The 26,677-nt window shown below is 38.1% G+C and overlaps 1 protein-coding gene across 1 annotated transcript in view; it reads left to right on the top strand.

The window, feature by feature from the left end:
* Positions 1 to 26,109, top strand: part of LOC118356641 (gamma-taxilin-like) — a 49,133-nt gene extending 23,024 nt beyond the window's left edge. Inside the window, 9 exon segments of the mRNA XM_035725940.1 lie at positions 12,904 to 13,074; positions 14,911 to 15,105; positions 17,529 to 17,648; positions 19,280 to 19,354; positions 22,512 to 22,604; positions 24,728 to 24,756; positions 24,758 to 24,820; position 24,974; positions 25,769 to 26,109. Of these exon segments, the coding sequence (XP_035581833.1) occupies positions 12,904 to 13,074; positions 14,911 to 15,105; positions 17,529 to 17,648; positions 19,280 to 19,354; positions 22,512 to 22,604; positions 24,728 to 24,756; positions 24,758 to 24,820; position 24,974; positions 25,769 to 26,089 (1,068 nt within the window). The 3' untranslated portion in view covers positions 26,090 to 26,109.
* Positions 26,110 to 26,677: the final 568 nt, after the last annotated feature.

Raw genomic sequence — 26,677 nt, forward strand, 5'->3', positions numbered from 1 at the left:
TCTCCCAGAAAGGAGCTTGTTCGCTCCTCTGGAATTCTGATTTTTATGACTTTCACCCAGGGGATACCTCCAGATCTCCTGTTCTGGGAGACAGGCTGGCTTATGCTTCTGGTCCTACAGAACTCCAGATATTTGCGTATTTTAAGATGTGTTATCTGGGCCTGTCTTCCAGTCAGCACAAATCTCAGTGATCTCTGAGACCTGCCTACTTTGGGACACTGACATATCTTGGCACACTGAACAGCTGTGAGTCCATGAAGGGACAAACAGGCCACTGGACACTCACGAAGGCTTGACAGACAACCAAGACGTAAGGCATTGCTGAATTCCACGGTTCATCCCACAGAAGGCACTCCTTCAAGACTAGGAGGGGTGGCTGCTTCATCTGCTGCATAGAAACCAGGACAGAGAGTCAAGAAAAAGGAAGAAACAGAGGAATGTGTTCCAAAGGAAAGAGCAAGATAAAAAACCATAATGAAACAGAGTAAGTAATTTACCTGATCAAGAGCTCAAAGTGATGGTCATGAAGATGCTCATTGAACTCGGGAAAGGAATGGTTGAAAACAGTGAGAACTTTAACAAAGCCTTAGAAAACACAAGAAAGAGCCAAAGAGAAAAGGAATACGATAACTGAAGTGAAAAATACATTAGAGGGGTTCAATAGCAGACTAGATGAGGTAGAAGAAAGAGTTGGTGAACTTTGTAGCAAGAACAGTGGAGCTCACACAATCAGAGCAGCAAAAAGAAAAATAAGAATAAAAAAAGGTGAAGATAGCTGAGGGGACGTAACCGGACAACATCAAGTGGATTAACATTTGCATTATAGGACTCTGAGATGGAGAACAAAGGCAGAAAGAGAAAGAAAATTTATTTAAAAAAGAATAGGTGAAAACTTCCCTAACCTGGGGAAGGAAAAAGACCTTGAGATCCAGAAAGCACAGTTCCGAAGAAGATGGACCCAAACACATCCACACCAGGACACATTGTACCTAAAATGTTAAAAGTTAAAGACAGAGATTATTAAAAGCAGCAGGAGAAAACAAAACAAACAACAACAACAACAACAACAAACACCTTATATACATAGGAACCCTACTAGATTATCAGCAGATTTTTTAGGAGAAACTTTGCAAGCCAGAAGGGAGTAATACAATATATTCAAAGTTCTGAAAGGAAACAAAACAAACAAAAACAAAACCTCTAACTAAATGAGAACACCTACCAGGTGAAAGCTATTATTCAGAATTGAAGGAAAGGTAAAGAATCTTCCAGATAAGCAGAAGCTTAAAGGAGTTTGTCAGGCCTAAACTGGCTTTACATGAAATGTTAAAGGGACTTCTTCAAGCTGAAAAGAAAGGGTACTACACAGCCATAAAAACACAGGAAAGTCAGGGCGCCTGGGTGGCTCAGTTGGTTAGGCGACTGCCTTCGGCTCAGGTCATGATCCTGGAGTCCCCGGATCGAGTCCCGCATCGGGCTCCCTGCTCAGCGGGCAGTCTGCTTCTCCCTCTCACCCTCTTCCCTCTCGTGCTCTCTGTCTCTCATTCTCTCTCTCAAATCAATAAGAATAAAAAAAAAGAAATTAAAAAAAATAAAAAAATAGAAACACAGGAAAGTATAAATTGCCCAGGTAGAGGTTAAAGGCTATAAAAGGCAGTGCGTTAATCACTTATAAAGCTAGTATAAAGTTTAAAAGACAAAAGTAGTAAAAATAACTACAGTATAGACATGGACATGGATATATAGTACAGGATAGACATGATAAAAAGATGAAAAATGTGACGTAAAAACATAAAATGCAGAAAGAGAGAATTAAAATGTAGAGCTTTAGAATATATTCAGTCTTACATTGCTATCAACTTAAAATAGTCTGGCACATACACGTATATGTATGATGTTATGCGCAAGCCTGTTGGTAACCCAAAAACAGAAATCTATGGTAGATACCCAGAAGACATTGAGAAATGGATGTAAGCCTACCGCTTAAGAAACTCATCAAACCACAGAGGAAGAGAGTAACAGAAGAAGAAAGGAACAGCGGTAGCTACAAAATAGCCAGAAAACAATTAACAAAATGGCACTAAGTGCATACCTATCAATAATTACTTGAAATATAAGTGGACTAAATTATTTAATCAAAAACCTAGTGATTGAATGGATTAAACAACAGCAACCACAACCACCACAAAAAAAACCCCAAAACAAGAGCTGTCTATATGCCGTGTATAAGAGAATAACATAAGATGTAAGGATGCACACAGACCAGAAGTGAAGGGAAGGGAAAAGACATTCCATGCAAATGAAAACCAAAAGAGAGTTGGGGTAGCTATAGTCAAATCGGACAAAATAGCCTTTAAAATAAAAAACCAAGACAAGGGCATTTCGTAATGAAAAATCAGTCAGTCCAACACGAGGATATAATGGTTTTAAGTATCTACGTCTGCAACTTAGAACAGCCCAAATCAAACACTAAGAGACCTAAAGGAAGAAATAGATAGGAATATAGTATCAGTGAGGGGCTTTCACACTCTATTTACATCAATGGACAGAGCGTCCACACAGAAAATCAGTAAGCGAATATTGGCCTTAAAACAGCACCGTTAGAGCAGATGGACTTTACAGCTATATATGGAACATTCCATGCTAAAGCAACCGAATATACATTGATTTAAAATGCACATGGAACATTCTCCAGAATAGATCACATCAGGCCACAAAAGATTTCTTAGTGCATTTAACAAGATTGAAACCATGTCAAGCATCCTTTCCAAACACAATATATATGTTGGTATACAACGAGAAATCAGTCAGGAGAACTAAAGTGGGAAATTCACAAATGCGTGGAGGTTAAATCACGTGCTGAACCAGTGGATCAGTAAAGGAATTTAATTAATTAAAGGAAATTTTTTTAAATGTTGGGACAAGGGGCACCTGGGTGGCTCAGTCGTTGAGCGTCTGCCTTCAGCTCAGGTCATGATCCCAGGATCGAGCCCCACGCCTGGCTCCCTGCTCAGCGGGAGGCCTGCTTCTCCCCCTCCCACTCCCCCTGCTTGTGTTCCCTCTCTCGCTGTCTGTCTCTCTGTCAAATTAATAAATAAAATATTTATAAATAAATAAATAAATAAATAAAATGTTGAGACAATTGATGATGGAAATCACATCATACCGGATTGTGGTATACGCAACTGCAAAACCAGTTCTCAGAGGGAAGTTCATAGCACTTTGCGCCTACCTCAACATGAGAAATCTCAAACAAACAACCTAAGTTTACATATCAAGGAACTAGAAAAGGAAGTTAGGAGAAGGAAGGAATACATAAAGATAATAATATTAAGATCCCAGTTGAAATGAATGATAAAGAGACCAAAAAGCAGTAGAAAAGATCAACGAAACTAAGCTGGTTCTTTGAAAAGATTAACAAAACTGACAAAATCTTCAGCTAGACGTAGCCAGAAAAAATAGGGATGCCTGGGTGGCTCAGTCAGTTAAGCGTCTGCCTTTGGCTCAGGTCATGATCCCAGGGTCCTGGGATCTAGCCCCACGTCAGGCTCCCTGCTCAGCAGGGAGTCTGCTTCTCCCTCTCCCTCTGCCTGCCTCTCTGCCTACTTGTGCTCTCTATCTCTCTGTCAAATAAATAAATAAAATCTTAAAAAAAAAGAAAAAGAAAAATATAGAGAGGCCTCCAATAAATGAAATAACTAATAGAGGAGACCTTCCAAGTGATAGCACAAAAATACCATTAACTATAGCTGCTGATAGTGGCTGTCTGTGGGAAACCAATTCCTAGGCCCTGCTCATTGAGCCACACTACCAGAATAATCTTGCCTCCTGGCCGTAAGTGAAAGCCATGGTGCCTAGGACTAGGGGAATTAGGTCTTGAGGATGGATGATGTCTTTCCTTCTCCCCTCTGACCTCCACCAAAAAGGAAACAGACAAAACTTCTATGGTCGTCTTTGATTCTTACTCTGTACCACATGAAATGCAAACTCCAGAATTTATAGCCATATCTAAAATCAGTACCTCAACTTGTATTGCCGAAAGCTGTTTTTCCCCTGAGGACCTTACTCCCTTTTGGTCTCCCCTCCCCCCCCAAATATCTTGAGGCTAGGAGGTGCACCGTTTGCACTTCTTTCTGTTTCTCTGTCTTCTTTTTTCTTTTTTTTAAAGATTTTATTTATTTATTTGACAGAGAGACACAGTGAGAGAGGGAACACAAGCAGTGGGAGCGGGAGAGGGAGAAGCAGGCTTCCTGTGGAGCAGGGAGCCCGATGCGGGGCTCGATCCCAGGACCCTGGGATCATGACCTGAGCCGAAGGCAGACGCTTTAACGACTGAGCCACCCAGGCGCCCCTCTGTCCTCTTTTTTCAAAACCTGTGTTTCCAAAGGTTTGAAACAAATCTAGCTCTCGTGCTGTTTTTATTTATTTATTTATTTATTTTCCTCTCTCCCTCTTTTTGTTACTGTCATGAACCATCTTTTCTGGTCACCCAACTCTCTCACTCATTGAAGACTTTTGCACTGACCCACAGTGGTCCACAATACCCCGACTCCTATTCTCAATCCTGGTGCTTCCTCACTATGGGTGCCCCATATGAAACTCCAGCCCTGGCCTCTTGTTTCTGTGTTTTTAAAATAATGTGTTTTAATATATATACATACATACCATTAAATGTACCATATTAACCACTGGTAAGCAGTGCATTTCAGTGGTATTAAGTAAATTCATATTGTTGTGAACAGTCGCCACTGTCCATCGCTAGGAACAAACCAAACCTCTAAACGGTAACTCCTCCTCCTGCTCTCCCTCAGCCTCCAGTAACCACAATTCTACTTCCTACCTCTACGATTTTTGACCACTTGAGGTGTGTCATTTAAGTGGTATACGTACATACATATACACTGTTTTATATCATGTAGCATGTCTCAGAGTTCATTCATGTTGTAGCATGTATCAGAACTTTCTTTCTAGCAGAATAATATTGCATTGCATGTGTATACCACATTTTGTTTATCCACTCATCCTTTGATGGACATTTGTTTTGTTTATATCTTTTGGCTGTTTTGAATAACGCCTCTATGAATATGGGTGTACAAATAATCTGTTCATGTACCTGCTTTCAGTTATATCACGTGCATACCCAGAAGTTGAATTTGCGGATTATATAGTACTTCTGCATATACCCTGGTGGCTATAGCCAGCCAGCAATGCTCAATGATTGCATTTTCTCCACATCTTTGCCAACATTTGTTGTTTTCTGTTTGTCTGTTAAAAGCCATTCTAATGGGTGTGAAGGGGTATCTCACTGCAGTTTTGTTTGCATTTCTGTAATGACTGGTAATACTGTGCATCTTTTATATGCTTACAGGCAATGTGTATGTCTTCTTCGGAGAAATGTCTATGCAAGTCTTCTGCCCATTTTATAACTGGGTTATTATTTTGTTCTTATGTTTTAGGAACTGTCTATATCGTGCAAATACTAATCTCTTATGATATGGAACTTATACATAACATTTGTTTTTCTGTTCTGTGAGTTGCCTTTTCACTTCCTGGATAGTGTCCTCTGATGTACAACAGTTTTTAATTTTGTTGGAGTTAAGTTGTTTGTTTGTTTCTTTTTCTTTTCTTGCCTATGTCTTTGGTATCAGGTCCAGGAATCATTGTCAAATGCAAGGATTCTTTTCCCTATGTTTTCCGGTAAGAATTTTACAGTTTTAGGTCTTACATGTAAGTCTTTGATCCATTATTTTCTCTTTTAGGAGACATTTGGAATACAGTCTCTAGGTTGTTGTTGTTGTTGTTGTTTAATAGGGTTCTTCATTTTTTTTTTTAGTATAGTTGTTAACGTTACTTTCAGGTATACAACATGGTGACTGGACAAATTTAAACATTATGCTATGCTCACTACAAGTGGAACTACCATCTGTCCCATTACATCCCTATTACAACTGTGCATTTTACTCTTGACACTTAATCGTTCCATAATCGGAAGTCTGTTATCTCCCACTCCCCTTCACCCATTTTGCCCATCTTCCCACTCCCCTCTGGCAACCATCAGTTTGTTCTCTGTGCTAATAGGTCTAGTTCTGCTTTTTGCTTGTTTTTTAATTTTTTCCCTTAGATTCCACTTATGAGTGGAATTGTGTGGTATTTGCCTTTCTCAGTCTGACTCATTTCAATTAGCATTGCACCCTCTAGTCCTGCCATGTTGGTGCAGATGGCATGATCTCATCCTCTTCTATGGCTGCGTAATATATCATTGCAAGTTATACCACATTTTTCTTACCCATTTTTCTTAGGTTGCTTCCAAGTCCTGGCTGATCTAAGTAATGCGGCAGTAAACTTTGGGACACATATTTTTTCGAATTCATGTTTCATTTTCATTGGGTAAATACACTGTCATTGAATTACCAGCTCATACGGTAATTCTTTTTTTAATTTTTTTTGTGGAACCTCCATACTTTTTCCAGAATAGGCTGTACCAGTTTGCAGGAGGGTGGTTTTTCTCCACATCCTCATCAACAGCTGTTGTTCCTTGTGTTTTTTATTATAGCCATTTGGGCAGTGTGAGGTGATAATCTTATGATGGATTTGATTTTCACTTCCCTGAACATTATTGATTTCTTTTAATTAAATTAATTAATTTTTAGATTTTATCTATTTGAGAAGGACAGTGAGAGAGAGAGAGAGTAGGGGCGGAGTGGGGGGAGGTGCAGAGGGGGAGGGAGAAGCACTCTCCCCACAGAGCAGGGAGTCCGAAGCGGGGCTCGATCCCAGGACCCTGAGATCACGACCTGAGCCAAAGGCAGACGCTTAACCGATGGAGCCACCCAGGCGCCCTGAGTTGTTTAAGTTCTTTATATATTCTGGCTATTAGGCCCTTATCGGTTATGTCATTTGCAAATATCTTCTCCATTTAATAGGTTGTCCTCTGTTTTGTGGATTGTTTCCCTTGCTGTGCAGAAGCTTTTATTTTGGCATAGACCCAGTAGTTTTTGTTTTTGCTTCCTTTGCCATAGGACACATAATGGAGAAAAATATTGCTGCGATCGGTGTCAGAGACATTACTGCCTGTGCTCTCCTCTAGGAGTTTTATGATTTCGGGTCTGAAGTTTAGGTCTTTAGTTCGTTTTCTGTTTATTATTGTGTGTGGTGTAAGAAAGTGGTGCAGTTTCATTGTTTGGCTCCTTGCTGTCCATTTTTTCCCGAAACATTTGTTGAAGAGACTGTCTTTTTCCAATTGCATATTCTTGGCTCGTGCCAAAGATCAGTTGACCATATACCTTGGGGTACCTTTCAGGGTTTTCTGTTCTGTTCCATTGATCTGTGTGTCTGTTTTTGTGCCAGTACCATGCTGTTTTGAATACTACAGGTTTGCATTATTTCTTGAAGTCCGGTAACATCTTACCTCCAGTTTCATTCATTTTTATCCGTATTTCTTTGACCATTCAGGGTCTTTTGTGGTCCCACACAAATTTTAGTTTCATTTGCTCTAGTTTTGTGAAAAATGCTGTTGGCATTTTGATACAGATTGCATTAAATGTGTGGAATGCTTTGGATAATGTGGAGATTTTAACAGTATTCTTCAAATCCACAAGCATGAAATATCTTACCATTTGCTTGTGTCATCCTGAATTCATTCCATAAGTGTTTGTTATAGAGTATAGATGTTTCAGCTCAGTGTTAACTTTATTCATAGGGTTGTTGAATTAATTTATTTATTTGGTACAATTATAAATGGTATGTTTCTTTAATTTCTCTTTCTGCTACTTTGTTATTAGTGCATAGGAACACTACCTATTTCTGGGCATTAATGTTGTATCCTGCCACTTTGCTGAATTAGTTTATGACCCATAGTAGTTTTTTTTGCTGGAGTCTTTACGATTTTCTATGTCATCTGCAAACTTTAATTTCATTCTTTTTGGATATTATTTCCCCAGCATCTTTTGTTGAAGACACAGGTTTTCCCCCATTGAATGGTCTTGGCAGCCTCGTTGAAAATCATTTACCATGTACTTGAAAAACTATTTCTGTACTGTTTATTCCATTGATCTGCATGTTTGCCTTTATTCCAGTCCACACTATTTTGATTAGTATAGCTTTGCAGAAGTTTTAAAGTCAGGAAGTGGTGAGATATTCAACTGTTCTTTTTCAGTATTTGGCTATTCTTGTCCCTTGAGATTCCACATGTTTAGGGTGGATTTTTGTACTTTTGTGAAAAACCAAAAACCAAACCAAAACAAAACAAAAAAGCCCACACCATTGGAAACTTGATAGGGATTTCACTGAATCTGTAGATCACTTTGGTAATGTTGCCATCTTAACAATATCCTGACACTAGTATAGCCACCCCATTTGTCTTTTGGTTCTCTTTGTGTGTAATGTCTTTTTCTTACCTATTTACTCTACCTATGTGTATTTTGGACGGTAAGTGAGTCTCTTGTGGACAGTGTGTAGTAGGCTCATGCATTTGCTTGCCCATTTATTTACTTACATTTTTTATTGAGATATAAATGGCACGACATTTATTAGTTTCAGTTGTACAGCATAATGATTAACATTTGTATATGATCGAAAATGATCACGATAAGTCTAATTAACGTCCATCAACACACATTATTTACAAATTTTATTTTTCTTGTGATGAGAACTTTTAAGATCTTCTGCCTTGCCAACTTTCCAATATACAGTGCAGTGTTAGTTACAGTCACAATATAATACATTACATCTTCAGGACTTACTTATAACTGGAAGTTTGTACCTTTTGACCACATTGACCCATTCTTGGCTCCCCCACCAACCCTGCTTCTGGCCACCACCAGAATTTCTTTTGTTTTTGTTTTAGGATCCACATATAAGTCAGGTCACAAGGTATTTATTTTTCTCTGCCTGACTTACTTCATAGCATAATACCACTTAGCATAATGTCCTCAAGGCCCATCCATGTTGTTGCAAGTGGCAGCATTCCATTCCATTTTTATAGCTGAATAATATGCCCCTTCCCCTTTCTGTGAGTGTATGACTTCTTTATCCATTCATCAGTCAGTCGACACAGGTGGTTTTTATGTGTGGCTAATGTAAATAAAGCTTCGGTGCACATATACGTTTGAGTTTGTACCTTCATTTCCTTCACAAAAGTACTCACAGGTGGAATATGGTACTCCTATTTTTAACTTTCCAAGAAACGTCCATACTAATCACCATGGTGGTTCTGTGGTTCTGAGCCTCATGTAGGACAGTTCTGTTTCTGTGCAAAATGCCATTACAGTTTGGATACAGACTGCATGAATTAGTAGATTGCCTGGGGTAGTATGAACATCTTAGAATGATAATTCTTCCAACCCATGAGCATGGAATTGCTTTACATTTATTTGTATATTACTCATTTATTATTATTATTTATTTATTTGACAGAGAGAGACAAAGCGAGAGAGGGAACACATGCAGCGGGGAGTGGGAGAGGGAGAAGCAGGCTTCCCACTGAGCAGGGAACCCGATGCGGGGCTAGATCCCAGGACCCTGGGATCATGACCTGAGCCGAAGGCAGACGCTTAACAACTGAGCCACCCAGGCACTCCTCTTTTTTTTTTTTTTTTTCATCAATATCTTATAGTTTTCAGTACAGGTCTTTCATCCTCTTGGTTAAATTTATTCTGAAGTATTTTATTAGTGTAATCTTATAAGGGATTGTTTTCCCAATTTCTCTTTCTGGTACTCCCTTTGTTGCTGTGTAGAGAAAAACACAGCTGATCTCTGCATATTAATTTTATATTCTTTAACTTTACTGATTCATATATCCATTCTAACAGTTTTTTCGTCGAGTTGTAAGGGTTTTCTCTACATACATATCGTGTCATCTGCAATTAGTTAGAGACACTTTTTTCCTTTCCAATTTGAATTATTTTATTACTATTTTTTCTTGTTGAATTGCTTGGCTAGGATTTCTTTTCTTTCTTTTTAAGATTTTATGTATTTATTTGACAGAGAGTGAGGGAGCACAAACAGGGGAAGTAGCAGAGGTAAAGGGAGAAGTAAGCTCCCTGCCTGACACAGGGCTCGATCCCAGGACCCCAGGATCAGGACCGGAGAGGAAGGCCGGCGCTTAACCGACTGAGCCACTCAGGCACCCCGTGGCTAAGATTTCTGATACTATGTTGAATTAAAGTGGTGAGAGTGGGTATCTTTGTCTTTTTCCTGATCTTAAAGATCAGGAAAGCACTGATTTATTTATAGAGACAGGGAAGAGAGGGGGAGAGGGAGACGGAGAGAAAGGATCTCCAGTACTCTATGCTGAGGGTAGAGCCCATCACAGGGTTTGATCTCAAGACCCTAAGATCATGACCTGAGCCAAAATCAGAAGTTGGATGCTTAACCTACTGAGGCACACAGAGCCCCCTTGGCTTTTCACCATGGACTGTGATGTTAAGTGTGGGCTTATCACATATGGCCTTTATTGTGATGAGGTGTGTTTCCTCCCAACCCACTTTATCAAGAGTTTTTATCATAAATGGATGTTGGTTTTTCTGCATGTACTATGATGATCCTATGGTTTTTGTCCTTTATTTTTTTGTTGTTGTAGTATATCATATTGATTGATTTGTGAATGTGGAACCATTCTTGTATTCCTGGGATAAATCCCACTTGATCGTGGTGTCTGATCATTTTACTGTATTGTTGAATTTGATTTGCTAATATATTGTTGAAGGTTTTTGCATCTATGCTGCTCAGGGATACTGGCCTATAATTTACTTTCCCGTCTTGTCCTTGTCCGGTTTTGCTGTCAGCATAGTGCTGGCCTCGTGAAAATGAGATCAGAAGTGTTCCCTCCTCTTCAGTTTTTTCTTGGAAGAGATTGAGGTGGGGTGTTAATTCTTAAAAGTTTGGTAGAATTCCCTGGTGAGGCCCTTGGGTCCTAAACCTTAGTTTGTGGGGAAGTTGTTGATTACTGAGTTAATCTCCTTACTTGTAATTTGTGTGTTCGTATTTTCTATATCTTCATGATTCTGCTCATAGGTTATTTGTATCTAGGAATTTATCAATTTCTTCTAGATCGTCCAATTTGTTGATCTATAATTGTGTGTGATAATCTCTTATGATCCTTTGTATTTCTGGGGTATTTGTTTTTATGTCTCCTCCTTCGTTTCTGATTTTGAGTCCTGTTGTTTTCTTGGTAACTGTGGCTAAAGATTTGTCAATTTTATTATTATTATTTTTAAATCAGCTTAGTCACTGAGGTTTTCTATTGCCTTTTTAGCCTCTATTGCTTTTATTCCACCTGATCTGTGCTATTTCCTTACTTCTACTAATTTTGGGTTTTGTTTATTCTTTTTTGTTTGTTTGTTTGTTTTTTAGTTCCTTGAGGTATAAATTTAGGTGGTTCTTCATTTGGGCTCTGTGTTTTGATGGAGGCATTTATTACTAAGAACATCACTGTTAGAAATGTTTTTGCTGCGTCCCATTTTGGTAAGTTGTTTATCCACTTTAATTTGTCAGAAGATCTTTTTTAATTTCTTTTGATTTCTTCATTGATCCATTGGTTTTTCAGTATGTGATGTTTAATCTCCACACATTTGTGTATTTTCCCCTTCCCCCCCCCCTCCTTGATATTGATTTCCTGTTCCGTACCATATTGTTTGAAAAAGGATGATACGATTTCAGTGTCCTCAAAATGGGCTTTGGGGCCTATCATAAGACCTCTCCTGGAGAATGTTGCAGGTGCACTTCAGAAGAATGTGTATTCTGCTTTTGGGTGGGGTGTCTCTGGTGCAGTTTTGTTATATCCTTTTGGTCTAACCTTTTTTAATCCATAGATTGATTTTCTGTTTGGGTGATCTTCCTTCTTGTCTCAGTGGAGTTTGCTTTGAAATCTGTTTTGTCTGAAATAAGTGTAGTTACCCCAGCTCTTTTGGTTTCCATTTGCATGTACAATTTTTTCCATCCCCTCATTTTCAGTCCTGTGCATTCTTATTGTTGAAGTGAGGCTCTTCTAGGCAGCAAATGGCTAGTCTGTCTTGTTTTTTTAAATCCATTCAGCCACTCTGTGTCTTTTGATTAGAGAATTTAGTCTATTTACATTTAAAGTAACTGTTCCTGCTGTCCCTACTGCTGTTTTGTTCATTGTATTCTGTCTGTTAATGAATTACCAGTGTAAATGTGCTGTAATCATAGACCATAGTAGGACTCAAAAGCAAAACTATTCTTTCCTGGCAGGAATTTCAATGAAAGTATTTTTAGTAGCTGTAAACATGTTGCCTCCAAGAGTGTTTTTTTTTTTTTAAGATTTATTTGTTTGAGAGAGAGAGAGAGTGCGAGCGAGTTGCCTGAACATGTGGGGGGAGGGGCAGAGGGAGAGAGCGAGAATCTCAAGCAGACTCCCTGCTGAGCACTGAGCAAGACAAGGCTGGATCCCATGACCCATGAGATTAGACCTGAGCTGAAACCGAATCGGATGCTTAACTAACTGAGCCACCCAGGTGCCCCACCTCTAGGAGTGTTTGATAAATCAACATTTGTCAACATTTTTTTCTTCATGAAAGCTTTATTGAAGTGTCAGCAAGACTCCTATAATTTGCTCTGTCTACAATTGCCTTCTTCTCACTCACAAAGAGCTGCTAATTTTTTCAATAAAGTAGTTTTTGTATGTTCTTGTAGAAAAGCAAACCCAGATGGTGTGTGCGTTCATAAGAAGTTTTCCTAAAAGATCTCTCTTTGTTTTTCATGAAAAATTAGACACTGAGGTTTGATTTTCTTCATACACTAAATTATTTGCATACCTTTTTTATGTCTCAACTGAATAAGAGAGTAGTAGAAAGATTCCATGATGGTACCTCCCCAATTTTGCCAACTGTAACTCAGAGGTTCTTACTTTACTTTGTAAACGTATGGAGTGCTTGTTAATTTTAGCTGGAGGAGAGCAGGAATGCTCAGAAGCAAATGAAGATTCTGCAGAAGAAACAAGCCCAGATCGTGAAAGAGAAAGTTCACTTGCAGAGTGAACACAGCAAGGCTGTCTTGGCAAGGAACAAGCTAGAGTCTCTTTGCAGGGAACTTCAGCGTCACAACAGGACATTAAAGGTTAATTTGTTGACTTTTTTGTTTTTCAGGAGATCGTTAGGGTGATTTTATAAACACTGTGTATGTGTTCGAAGTAAATCCTTGCTTCACTTGCTGTACTGGAACTTGGTTGTAATAATGGCTGCCCGTTCATATTCCTAGGTACACTTTCTCTGATAGGTTAGGTTCCTGAGCAGAGGACTTTGTGGGGTCCTCAAGGACGTACTACTTTGCTTACTTGTTTATTCTTTTTTGCCTGGGTTAATGCTGTATGTGAGTCCACTATAAATCTGAGACTCTGTCTATCCAACTCGTGGTTTCAGCTTCAAGGAAGAGCTCTGTAGTATGTATATCTTATACTTGATCACAGGGAACCGAGATGGTATTGATGTTTACGTCCATAGCCTTCCTGCTTAGTAGGGAGCTCAAGGTGGCCAGATACTCTGCTGACCATTAACGTAGTTGATTACCACACTCTTCTTAGATAAGAAATGAAATGCTTAGCTGAAATGAAGAGACTGGTAGGTACAGACTTGAATCAGAATGAGTTTAAGAAGGAAAAACAGGTTGCAGAGCCGAGCCGCACTATGGATGCTGATTGGTGAGGGTGCCTGAGTATTCTCTGCCAATCTTCAGCTATTCAGTTGCTAAATACTGCAGAATAGCACTTATACCTAGGCTGATTTTATGTACCTGTGTGTATGTAAAAAGTATATATAAATCCAGGTAGTCCTATATATAAATTAATGTCCTGTATATAGGATTATAGATTATTTGATTATTTGTATATGAAAAGGGTTATATGTGTGTATTATATATGCATATGATTTTATACATAAAGAATATGTATATTTATACATAAAGGAAGAGGGAACAGGTATCAAAATTTGTGCAAACCAGGGAAGAAGGAACAAGAACAGAGACTCTAGAAGGACTCTGCCTTCTATAAAGGGAACGTGTCTGCTTTTAGCTAACAGTAGCTAAGCAGGTACAAATGGAGTAGGATTTTGATTAAGTAGGATTTCTAATTACCTCTGTCACAGCACACTCCCTGGAATATAGGACGACTCATGAAATGAATCCTTATGTAGTGTGAGGCTTGCCCCCCGCCCCCCCCCCCCGTTTAGAAGCCTTAAATTTGGATTTAACGAAAGTGGGTTTTTTTCCCTCCTTATTTCAAATTAACATTTTGACTAGACTGATCATTGTTTAGGTAAAGCTCTTTTGTGCTTGTATCCTATGAAGGATGGAGAGTAAGGGTTTTTTTTGTTTTTTGTTTTTTTTTATTATGTTCACTTAGCCGCCGTACAGTACATCATTACTTTGTGATGTAGTGTTCAGTGATTCATTAGTTGTGTACAAAACCCATTGCTGGGTGTTAAGGAGGGCACGTGTTGTGATGAGCACTGGGAGAATAAGCTTTTAAAATAAAGGTTCCATGTGTCCCTTGACCCTTAGGGAATGGAAAGTGTGACTCAGAAAGTAGGCTGCTAGATGGGACATCTCTCTTCAGACTGATATAGAATGATGTTTTGCCAAACCAGTGAGGAGAATAGTGGGGAAAATAATGAGGAAGAATATGACTGTGTGGAGAAGCTTCTTACTTGCGCTTTGGGCAGTAAGGTCTGCACAGTCAGCAAAACACTTATTTGGTAAGCAGGGCAGTTGTTTCTCTCTGATTATCTACTTAGGAAATATGTTTGTTTTTAAATGAAAGTTTTCTGGTCATAGATAAGGAGAAGGAGGTGAGAAGCAATACTTGGGGCAGGATTACATGAACTGACATAGCAGTAACGTGAGCAGTTTATGTATGAGTTTTATACCATACCAGTAACAGAAATTATTTTGGATAATAAGGAAGAAAATACGCAGCAGGCACAAGAAGAGGAAGAACATCGTAAAGAAGCAACTGCACGTTTCCAGTTTACTTTAGATGAAATCCAGGCACAGCTGGGACAACATGACATACACAATGCCAAGCTCTGCCAGGAAAACACTGAACTGGGAGAGAAGCTGAAGAAACTTGTTGAACAGTATGCATTAAGAGAGGAGGTAAAGACGTTTTGTTTATTTAGACAGCATCTTGTTGTTATGAAAAACTTTTCACCATTCATTACTAAAGACTACTGTCACAGGACAATATTTGAAAACTTGTGTACACAGGGTAGTAGTCGGGCATTCATTAGGAAAGTATTAGGCACACTGTGAAGGACTAATTGGGGATCATCACTGATGACCCCGGGGTCTTTGGATTTGGATTTGAGGTACTTTCTGCAAGACATGTTGAGTGGTGCTTGTTTTCCATGCGATAGTAGAAGATTGTGGTTTTAGCATACAGATTGTTTTTCTCATACACAACCTACCAGTAAATAAATATTTGGCCCCCCGATATCCAATAACTCAGACTTCCATGGTAATCCATCATATATCTATGATGATACAAGGTATAGTACCATTGCATTCTACCTACCATACTTTTTGGGAGAAAAAAAAAAAAAAGAAGCTTCTTTTAACAGAGCACCCAATCTTCTCGGTTGTCACACACAGTAAGTTTACAGGAATGATCTATAGCTGTACAGGTGCAGTTATTTTACACAAACTAGTCTGGAAGTTCCGTGGCATCCAGCTTAAGAGGAAATTGGTGATAACAGGCTCATTAAATTTTGTTACTTTCTGAGTTCAAGTGTACAGGGTGAGAGCCTTTGGGTTTTCCAGAGGGTACATTCCTCTGCCTTTACTATGCTTTAAGGGTAGTAAAATGTGGCATTAGGTGTGTTGAACTCCTCACACAACAGATTAAAACTGCTAATTCAAAAACATTCTGACCAATAAAAATGGCTAAAATGGTAAATTTTAAAATGGTGTATTTTATTCGCCAAAAGAGCCCCCAAACAAATCCAGCAACAATTTCTATGGCCTTTATCCAATTGTACTTCAAATTTTAGATTGTTTTAACTTACGGAGTTATTTACAGCCTTTGAAAACATAGTTAGGATTTTGAGCATTTTCCTAACTATTCTCGTTCATTCATCTTTTAACAGCAAATCTGTGTTTAAGCATATCCGAGATGTCATATTACTTCACTCAGCACTATTTGAACATATCTTGAAAGGACAAGACTCTCTTGAAGCAGAAACACAATACCATTTTCACACCAAAATATTTAATAATAATTACTTAATCAACTACCTTGTCACTACCCACCTTTTTCTGTTCCCCAACCGCCTTTTTAAGATTGTTTTAATCAGATCCAAACAAGGTTTATACGTTTCATTGGTTGTTGTGTCTCAAGTCTTTTTTCAAATACAGGTTTCCATCTCTGTGTTCATTCTCCGTGCAGTGTATTTATTGAAGAAACTGTTTTTCAGGCCTACAGAGTGGATTGTCTTTTCACTACGTTTATTTTATAAAGTTCTCATTTTCTTAAAGTTTTCCTTCATTCTGTGGTTGTTACAAATGACAGCCTATTTCATTATTAGTGTGGCACATTTTGAAAGTGTATGTTCAAATCATACTACGTGTAAGTCTTTTTGTTTTAGAATTTTCTCTCGTCTGCCCTTTTTTTAAATGAGGTCAGAATATAATTTGATAATCTAAACAATTTACAAATTGTTTAGACAAATCTAGTGCACTCCTTAAAACTTAGATGACTCATTATTATCTAGCATTTCTTCCTCTCACATGGAATATTGAACAAAAACTTTTAATGTTTCTCCATCTGTAAAGGATATTCTGATGACTTTATTATACAGAAATACTACTTAACAACCCAGTTTGGAAATAGGAATGACTTCTTCTCTTACTAAGTGTCTAATGTGGTTAGGCACCAAGCACATTAAATACGGTAAGCATTGTATTGATTTTTACAATAACGTCAGAAGGTACATGTGTGGCTGTCCTTCATATAGGACAGTAAAGGAGCTGAGATTCATCAAGGAGCAGAATTTGTCCAAGGCCATACACTGAGCCATGATGCAACCCCAGGCCATTCCTACGACTTACCATGCTACTACTATCTACTCTAAGAAATTTGGGGAAATTTAATGAGGAGAAAAAGTATCCTAGAGTTGTGTGTGTGATAAATGGGTTCCGTAGTTTGATCTCCTTATCTGTCTGGGGTTTTTTGGTTGTTGTTGTTTGTTTGTTTGTTTGTTTGTTTTGATAGTTTGAGCCTAATTCTCAGTGTAAAGCAGAAACAAGAACTACAAAGCCATTGATTGGGTTAGACCCCATCAACAAGAATGGCCTCAGCTTAGTAGTCAGAGGGAATCATTTCTGCAGCTGCAGAGTGGTTTGCAAGGTGACATGAATAGATGCTTCTGCAAACACAAGGATAGAAAGACCCAATGTTATTAGTTATGGTGGTATGAGCAGAAAGAACAGGGAAGGAAATTATTGTTAACTTGTGTTGTATCTCCTCACCAATGTATAGCCTTTTTCATTAAGTGATGGGAGAAATTTTATATTTTCTGTAGCATATTGATAAAGTGTTCAAACATAAGGAACTGCAGCAACAGCTTGTGGATGCCAGGCTTCAGCAAACAACACAGCTCATAGAGGAAGCAGATGAATAACGCCAAAGGGAGAGAGAGTTTGTAAGTTCTGTTTCCTAAAAACATTATTGCACAATTGTAAACAAAATATTTAAAATCCTTAAATTCATTCAATATTTTACATAGACCTGGGCATGTAATTTGTTTTTTTACTGTCAAGATTGAGAAATTTTAGAATACAGTCTGCTTTTTATTTCTGGTTAAATTTTCTTACAGAAATAGACTTGGAAATAATTAGACCAAGTGAGTCGAAAGACCTGCAGTTGGCGATTTTGTTCATGTGTAGAATGTTATCTTGATTTTTAGGTAACAGTCACCAGGTACAACAGTTGTGGCAGGTATTGGCAAATTAGGCCTTAAGAGCTACAGACAGTTACATTTCAGATCAAGTTTATTGTCTCCTATAGCCTGTTACATTTTCTCTTAAATGTACTTAAATGAGTAACTTGAAATAGGCAAGCTGGTTGTTTAACAACTCTGGTATAATTTTCTGGTAAAATTTAACAGAATTCCCTATTTCCTTAATCATGCAGCATTTTTCCCCTGAGGATGTACTTAGATTATTTTGTGTGTCAGTAATTGTGAACATGGTGAAATCTCATATGTAACATACACAGGTCAAACTGTATATGCTTAAGTTAGCTTAGATAAATTGTGGAAATTGTGAACATGGTGAAATCTCATATGTAACATACACAGGTCAAACTGTATATGCTTAAGTTAGCTTAGATAAATTGTGGACTATTTCATCAAGCATTTCACATTTCATTCAAGTACCCTAGATGCTGAGGTAATGATGATATGAAATGCTTAGTTCCTGAATCTTCCTCAGGATGTGAACAACACATACTAAGTCTGAGTTTGGAAAGATGGATTTTCCAAAGCATGGACACCTTTAGTGCAGTGCAATAGTGATACCTGGTGTACCTCTGAAGGAACTGTTGCCATTTCCAACCTGGAGTATAAAGAGAGTGTGTATGTGTGTGTGTGTGTGTGTGTGTACACGTATGTATACATAAACGTGTACATACATACATTACATGTATTATACTTTCTGGTTGGTTTACAAACCTTATTTGTAATATATGTGACATTTTACTTCTGAAATTCAAAGACTGGATTTCACAACTGCTTACTCTACAACTTTTTACTATATAATTTTCTTAAAAACCCGGGTACAAAACTAGACTCTCCTCTTCCCCACTTTTATTTTTTTAAATGTAAGCAGAAACTGATACCTGTTTTCACTGCTTTGCTCTGTGTGTTCCCTTTCTACCTGCCTCATCTTACGTCTCTCTTGGAGTGGAAAGGCTTTCTAAACCACCTAGATAATGCCAAGGTTTCCAGTCCTGTTTTGTGCTTCTAAGTGTAGTTGCCTGATTTCGTTCACCTAAACATGACAATTTTAACCCTGAGTTTTATAAACCCTATTATGCCTCCAGGGTACTTTTTCTCCTTAAGCAGTTTAAAGATGCTTCCCACATTCCAAAGTATTAGCAGGTGGTGCAGATCAAAGATAGAAATACTTGGCAACTGATATAATAGGATGCTTGACCTGTGATTCTTGTGAAAATAATGAGAGGGAACACTAAACCTAAGTATCTGGTTATTTGACGTTTCAGCCACATGTGTAATTGCTATTAGTATTTTGCCAGAATGTTTCTGTTTCCTAGTTCTTAAAAGAAGCAACAGAATCAAGGTACAAATATGAAGAAATGAAACAGCAAGAAGTACAATTAAAACAGCAGGTAGCTTGACAACAGAGGATAGTAGAATTTGTGAGTTGTTGTTCCCAGCCAATGCCAGCTAGAACTGAAAAATAGATCTCTTGACCTCCTGGAATGTTCCTCTTCATTTATGGTAACTAAGTCATCGTAAATTGACTAGGACTTTTCTCAAACTAGCACTGTGAGTCCTGTGTCTCAAAGAACTCCCTAGTCCCAAGCAAGTCTGGATGGCTGGTGAGCCTATTTTCAGTGTCCTCTTTCCAATGTCCTAGATTATCTTCTCCAGGGCTTTTGAATTTTGTTCTATGGGGAAAATAAAACAGGCAGAAAATACATACCTTGTTGTATGTGTAGTCTTAAAAACCGGCATATGCTTGCCAAATTCACTTTGCAGGTGAGTGTGTGTAGTGTGTGTCTGTGTACTTTCTAAAGGAGGAATTCAGATTCTTTGAGTTCAACCTTCTTATGTAGTTGCTTTATGTGGCATAAAGGAAGTAGATGCTGCATCATCGCTTCAGGAAAAGGTCCAGGAAAGTTGGTGCTTTCGTCTCTGAAAGATTACTAATATCTACCTAGTGCTTATAGACAATAACAATTAGGTATTTATCCATATAATTTATTCTTTTACTTAACCAAATTATATGTGTTGAAAAAAATATCACGTACTTTTTAAAACTTTATTAAATGGTGTTTAACATAAGGACTCTCTTAATTAGTTCTAAAATACACTCAAAAATTAAGACTGGCACACACTTTCATGAGCAACTCTTCTGTGAGTGCTCTTTATCGCTTTGGGAACAGTTTTTAATGTGATATGGGTGATAAAGCTAGTAGCCCCACTTACTGTGAAAATTGAAGAGGAATCAGATAATGAGAAGTCTTTTCTTCTTATGAAGCATAAGTTATGACTCTGCTTAGCATGCTTCCAGAAACTTCAAACCCTTCCTTATTAGTCCTATATACTCAGAAATCCATATAAAAGGCAGAGAGGATTGATGTGGAGAAGGTATACAATGTCTATATACAGCTTTGGAAGATGTTCTTTAATGTGGGATCATTGATAATTTCTCCAGTACCAGTCAGCAAAGGGCGTGTGATCAAGCGCCCAGGCAGCTCTGATTCTGTTGGGCTGTTCTTATTGCAACTTCTGTTGTCTGTACATCTGTGTCACTATGGGTCGTGTTATCGGATCATTACTTTGTATCCTTTGCTGTCGCCTCTTCCTTGTCCCAGTCCTTAAATGTGGCTCTCCTTTCCAAGACTCAGTCTCACGTGTCAGTTTCCAGCAATTTGTTGAGGATAGACTCACATTGGTGTGTGTTGACCATAAGGCAGGCATGTACGTCCAGGGGTGTTGGTAGTTGCCACTTACTAACTACCCAGTTTGAGCCACCATTGAGCTCTTGGATGGGAAAGTCTACCTGTTCCATCTTCAGTATATGCACACCATGCCCAGACTGCCATAACTTCTTATCTCCCTCAAGTGCCCAAACACTCCCTTTGTCTCCCTGAGCAGCACCATTGCTCTGACTGCAGGCCAGCACCTTCAGAAGCCCTGTCAGTGTGTGTCCCTCTACAGACTGCTCACAGGATTTTCCACATCGCTCCTGAGTTTTGATTCAGACTGGTCCTTGCCTTCCCTTTCTGTGGAAGTGAGTTGGTTATCTTATAATCATCTTGTCTACCCTGTTACCGGTAACACTCCCTTTAGTGTGTTTCTCCCTCCCATGTGTGGCAGAACTTGCTTTTTTATTTGATTTGATTTGGTTTGATTTGATTTGATTTTAATTTAATTTAATTTAATTGTTTTATTTTATTATTTTTATTTTATTTTATTATTTAATTTAATTTTATTTATTTTAGTTTAATTTTATTGTTTTATTTTACTTATTTTATTTTATTTTATATGTATTTTATTTTATTTATTTATTTTTATTTTATTTTAATGTTATGTTATGTTAGCCACCATACAGTACATCATTAGTTTTTGATGTAGTGTTCCATGATTCATTGTTTGCGTATAACACCCAGTGCTCCGTGCAGAACGTGCTCTCCTTAATACCGGTGATGGGTATTAAGGAGAACTTGCTTTTAAATGCTGTTTCCCATATGACCCATTCCATGTGATAACGGGGTGGACCGGTTCCATCATACCACATCCTATCCCTTCCCCATTGTGTTCAGGTGGTTTTGTTTATTAGTTCTCATACAGCACTGATGAAAATGGAAAGATATCACTTATATTATTTCTGGGCCTCTGATGGTTTTTTATTCTTTTCTAAACTTTTCTTGGGCAAACCACTATATTTCTCTGGTCCTCTTTCCTCATCCTGAACATAATATAATCATATATTAGTTACATACACTATGTAACATGTACCATATATAATATGTATGTAATATTTGTATAAAATTAATTACCTTCATATTTGGAGACGGTCTTCAAAGGGCTCCCCCTGGCCTACGTAAAACAATTCAGCCCATCCTGAGGCCTAGCTCAGCACTCACCTATGTGAGCTTTCTCTTCTGGCCACTACTATGCATGTCCCTCCCCTCCGCTGCAACTCCTTTTCTCAGGGGAAGAAAGAAGGGAGTCTGCATGCTGTATCCTTTGGGCTGCTCGGTTGGCATTGTCTTCCCAGCTACAATTTAAAAACTTCTTGAGGGTGGGCATTAAAAGAAAAATTGGTGTCTCTAACTTAATTTAGCTTTCCTTTTTCTCAACTACAGTCCCACTGAATTCTTTATCCTCCAACCAAGCCATTCTTCACCTTCTGTTATATTTTCCTGCCTACATTAAGGAAAGATTTAACCTTGGTATCAAGCTAACAACTATGCAGGCTACTGATCTAAAAGAAAGATTCCCCCCCGCCCAAGAAGTTCTTCAAATGTATGGACAGGGGGTAGTGCATAAAGCATTATAGTTATAGGAAGTTTATAGTTTCAGGAAATTTTTAGTTTTCATTATTGACATAATACAGCTAGTAAAGGCTTGACATTTCAGATATTTATAGTTAGATTAAATCAACAAGATTTCAGAAGTTTCAGAGCATTTCTTCTTCTTTGTAGCACTTATAACAAGTAACTAAGGTTTCACCATAGTACGTTCTTTTGCAAGTCTTTGGGAGTGTAAATCGCTTATCTGGAACTCAGAATATTTGATACTTTTTTTCTGTAGCTTTCTCTTTATATGGATAAGTTTGAAGAATTCCAGACTACCATGGCAAAAAGCAATGAACTCTTTACAACCTTCCGGCAGGAAATGGAAAAGGTATTTACATGATTTTAAGTAGAATATTACCACTAAATTTATCTGAGGTCATTTTAAGCGTAATTAGTATTTGGATGAGTTTATATTGAACTGATATGATTTTAACTTTGTCTTTCCTGGTCTTCACCTGGCATACTCAGACATTTTGTCTTGAAATTACCCCAAGTTGCTCATGATTGCTTGATGCTCTCAAAATTCTATCATCGTTAAAAATAATTCTTTTATTAAAGACAGCTTATTGTTAGAAGTAGATTTTGTTTTAAAAAAATCACTTCAGATGATCCCCACCCAGTTCTTTTCACAGAGCATTATTTATTTTTTTTTAAATCAAGGTCAAGGGAAGTTATGATATATTTTGGTAGAAATAGATGATTTCGGAGGATCTAGGTAAGCTGAATGTATTCTTGCTCTTTTAAATTTGATCTTTATACATACAATATACAGGGACAGACGTCCTTATAAAATTTAAAAATACTGTTAAAATTCAGGGTAGAAAAATGTTTGGGATCATTCCAGTTCAGAATGTGGGCTAAGTTACCTGCCTCTTCCCCAAATAAATAAACAGCCACCTTGGTTTGGAGCATGGACTTTGGAACTGGGTTCTCTTATTTGCATTGTGTAACTTCCGTGGGGCAAACGGTTTAGCTTGGCATTTCCGCCTTTTAAAATTGGGATTTAAAAAGAAATGGTGGTCAATAGAGGATGAGTAACAGTAAGGCTGACATTTTGTAGCCATCCAGTACATACCAGGCATGACTATTACTAGCTCTTACATGATGGTTGAGAGCATATGCTCGTTAGTCAGATTTCTTGGATTAATAGTCCTGGTCATCACTTACGGTAGACCTTGGACACGTTGTTTAACTTCTCTGTTCCTTCATTGTTAAGAATGGGAATAACAAAGCTAACTGCTGTGTTTCAAATGGTGCTTAGCCATGCTAAGTAGTCCAGTTACTACCTTCAGGTATTTTAACACCCAGTGGTGCCTAGAATTCAGCAGGCAGCAGATTGGTTGTGCCTGCCAGTCCTTTCAGCTGGGTGCTGCAATGGAAGGGAAACTCCTCCACACAGAGAAAGTATTAGCGGACAGGGACTCCTCAGTTTGCTACCATTCTGGAGAACTCACTGGAGTGGAACATATTCCTCTGTGCTAGTTGCCAATGCCTGTAGAGATCCCAGTTGGCAACACTGAACTTAGATCTTTCAGGAGCTCCTCCCACAGCTGTTGTCCTACTCTGCCTTGTGGGACTTCTCTGGTCAATTACCTTTGGCACAGGGCGTTGCCTCTGGCTTATCCTAGTTTCCCTTAACAGTGCCTGATGCAACTTCCCTACTTGGAACAGAGCTGATGTGCAGACCAACACTAAAGGAATATTGGAAAGATGGATGATTGATGGGCATAGTTGAATCTAATTTTGAATTTCGGAGAATTGGGGTCCTGTAGCATTAATTTAAGATCACTCTTATTTTTACCCCCATTTTATCTTTAATAACAATCTTGAAATAGAATCATCCTGTGAGTTGTGAGGATGGTTAAAGCTAAGGATTTAATAATTCCAGTATCATTTTCCTGATCACTTGCCTGAATTATGTGGCCTTTACTTCTGATACTTGATAGGGTTTTAGATTCTTAATCTCTTTGTGGACTAAGAATATCGCTCTTTCTGGAAATCTGATGAATTAGTTTAGTGTACTGTATCTATAGAAAACTCGAGGTCATGGACGTTTTTTGATACAATTTAGGGAGAAGGTAGTCCCATTTCTTGCTACCTCTGGCTGGAATCAATGGCACTCCACTCTTAACTGAAAGAGTTCGGAGCGTGGTGGTATCTGAAGTTTCCATGTGCTGCTTCCTCTGAAATTGAGGAGATCAAGTTGTTGTTCTTCTGATTATATGAAACTCCTACCTACTTTGGTTCCTGCTGCCACCACTGTAGGGTTTTCTGCTATATTAGTTCTGCTAACAACAGTCAAACGTAGCTACTTTTAGCAAGACATGCACAACTATCAGCTCGTTGAAGCAAGTGCACTAAAGAGGCAGGGGAGGAACAATATAAGATATTTTCGTGGTGGGTCAGGGAATGCAACTTAGAATTTAAACTTACAATTGTGTTGATTCACAGATGACAAAGAAAATTAAAAAACTGGAAAAAGATGATAATATGGCGTACCAAATTGGAAAATAATAATAAAGTACTTCTGCAAAAGGCTGAAGAGTTGAGAAGTCTTTACATGAATAACTGTTCATTTATTTCAGTAGTAAGGCAGGCTAACACTTCTAGAGGTTTCCTTACATGGTCTCTTGCCTGTAGTAAGTTAGGTTGTCTTAGGTGAGGGATCAAAATTATTTCCCCAACTTATTACCTCAGGGTTGTGTTATAGACACCTACAAAGTAAGGAGATTTTGCTTTCCTCTACAGCAAACCTAGCTTATAGAGACTAAGGCTTGTTAAACAGGATGCTGTGCCCACCGTGCCCCCGCTTTTGATTCATTAGATCTGAGGTGTGGCCTAAAATTTTGCATATCTAACAAGTGTCCAGCATATGTTCCTGTTGCTGGTTCAGGAGTCCACAAGTTGAGAATCCCAGCTTTTCCAGGAACACAACTTTATTCAAATTGCCTATGGACAGAGAACAAACTTTTAACCCAACAACTTTTTAAGTTGATTTTGTATCTTGACTTACTTCCAAAGGCAGCAAAGTACTTTTTGCAAGGTTTGCTGTAAAGGAAGCTGAAGTATATTCCATTTGCTAAATTTCTCACTTTCATAAACTGGATAAGGAGTCGCTCATAACATTTCGTGGGAGAAAATATTAGGGTTAGAAAATGGTGGAAAGGAAGAAAAATCGAAGAAATAAGCATTTTAAATTAAAATCCTGAATTTTGTTAATACTTCAGTAATTTGACATAGATACTTGCAGTCAAAAAGTGGATTTTGGTTACTTTAAAGAGATATGAAAGAAGAGTATTTAACTTTTTGCATTGCTACAGAATAATTACAAATATTTTAAATATCATTATAGAGGGAGGTTCAACAGATGACAAAAGGTAGTTTACAGTATAGCACAGATTTCTTAATTTCCTTTTTTTGTATGCAGTAATATAATTTCTATTTACATGTAGAATGGTTACATGAATTCTGCGCTTTTCTTTCCCCCCTCAGAAAGCCGTCCGCGGTAAAGAGTACAGGGCCTTTCAGATAAAACTGGAACGGTTAGAGAAGCTGTGTAGAGCTCTCCAAACGGAAAGAAATGAGCTCAGTGAGCAGGTGAAAGTCCTGAAACAGCAGGTCTCTGTCAATGCAGTGGATGTAGATTTAGCTGCACCTGTAATACGGTCCTGCACTGCTCTTGTTTCTCAGAATGAGTTGTCGAGTTCCTCTAGTAAAGATCCAGGGGTCTACCTGGATGCTGAGCTTGAGGGAGTGAATGAAACAAAACGCAGCTCCAAAGACCCTCTCTACATGATCTCTTCCAGGCACTGATTCAGTTGACTAACATGAAGTGTGATCACTGTATTGAATGGTATTTTGTGTATAATTTTCTGTGTTAGTTACTGTTGGTTTTGTGGTGAATGTTCTTAACTTTTTCTATTATATCTGTATTTTTCAAGAACTTTTGGACTGTGTGGTACAGGAGGCTGTTAAGCAGTCTTGCATTGTTTTAATGCATACACTTTCCAGGGCTGTATTGCACACCTGCCTTACCTTCCCCTTCCCTGGAATACATGAGTTCATTGCCTTATGCTTTTCACTTTGTGTATTCTTTTGCCTTAATCTTGCCCCTTGTGTAATTATCATAAGTAAATGGTTTCCCAATGTGGAAACTAATACTAATTTAAACTCTATAGTCCATTGATACAAAAGAAAGAGGGAGAGAGACAAAGAGAGAAAGAGAGAAAGAAAGAAAAAGAAAGAGAAAGGAAGGGAGGGAAAGAAAGAAAATATAAAGATGATTAGTTTTGTCCGGTAGCTCATTTAAATGCCATGTTAAAATGTCAAGTGTGGGGTATGAAATAAGCAAAGCAAATTTGATATAGATTGTTTTTTTAATAATATTTTCATCACTTGCAA

Source organism: Zalophus californianus, chromosome Y (genome assembly GCF_009762305.2).
Source record: "Zalophus californianus isolate mZalCal1 chromosome Y, mZalCal1.pri.v2, whole genome shotgun sequence".
Lineage (NCBI taxonomy): Eukaryota > Metazoa > Chordata > Mammalia > Carnivora > Otariidae > Zalophus > Zalophus californianus.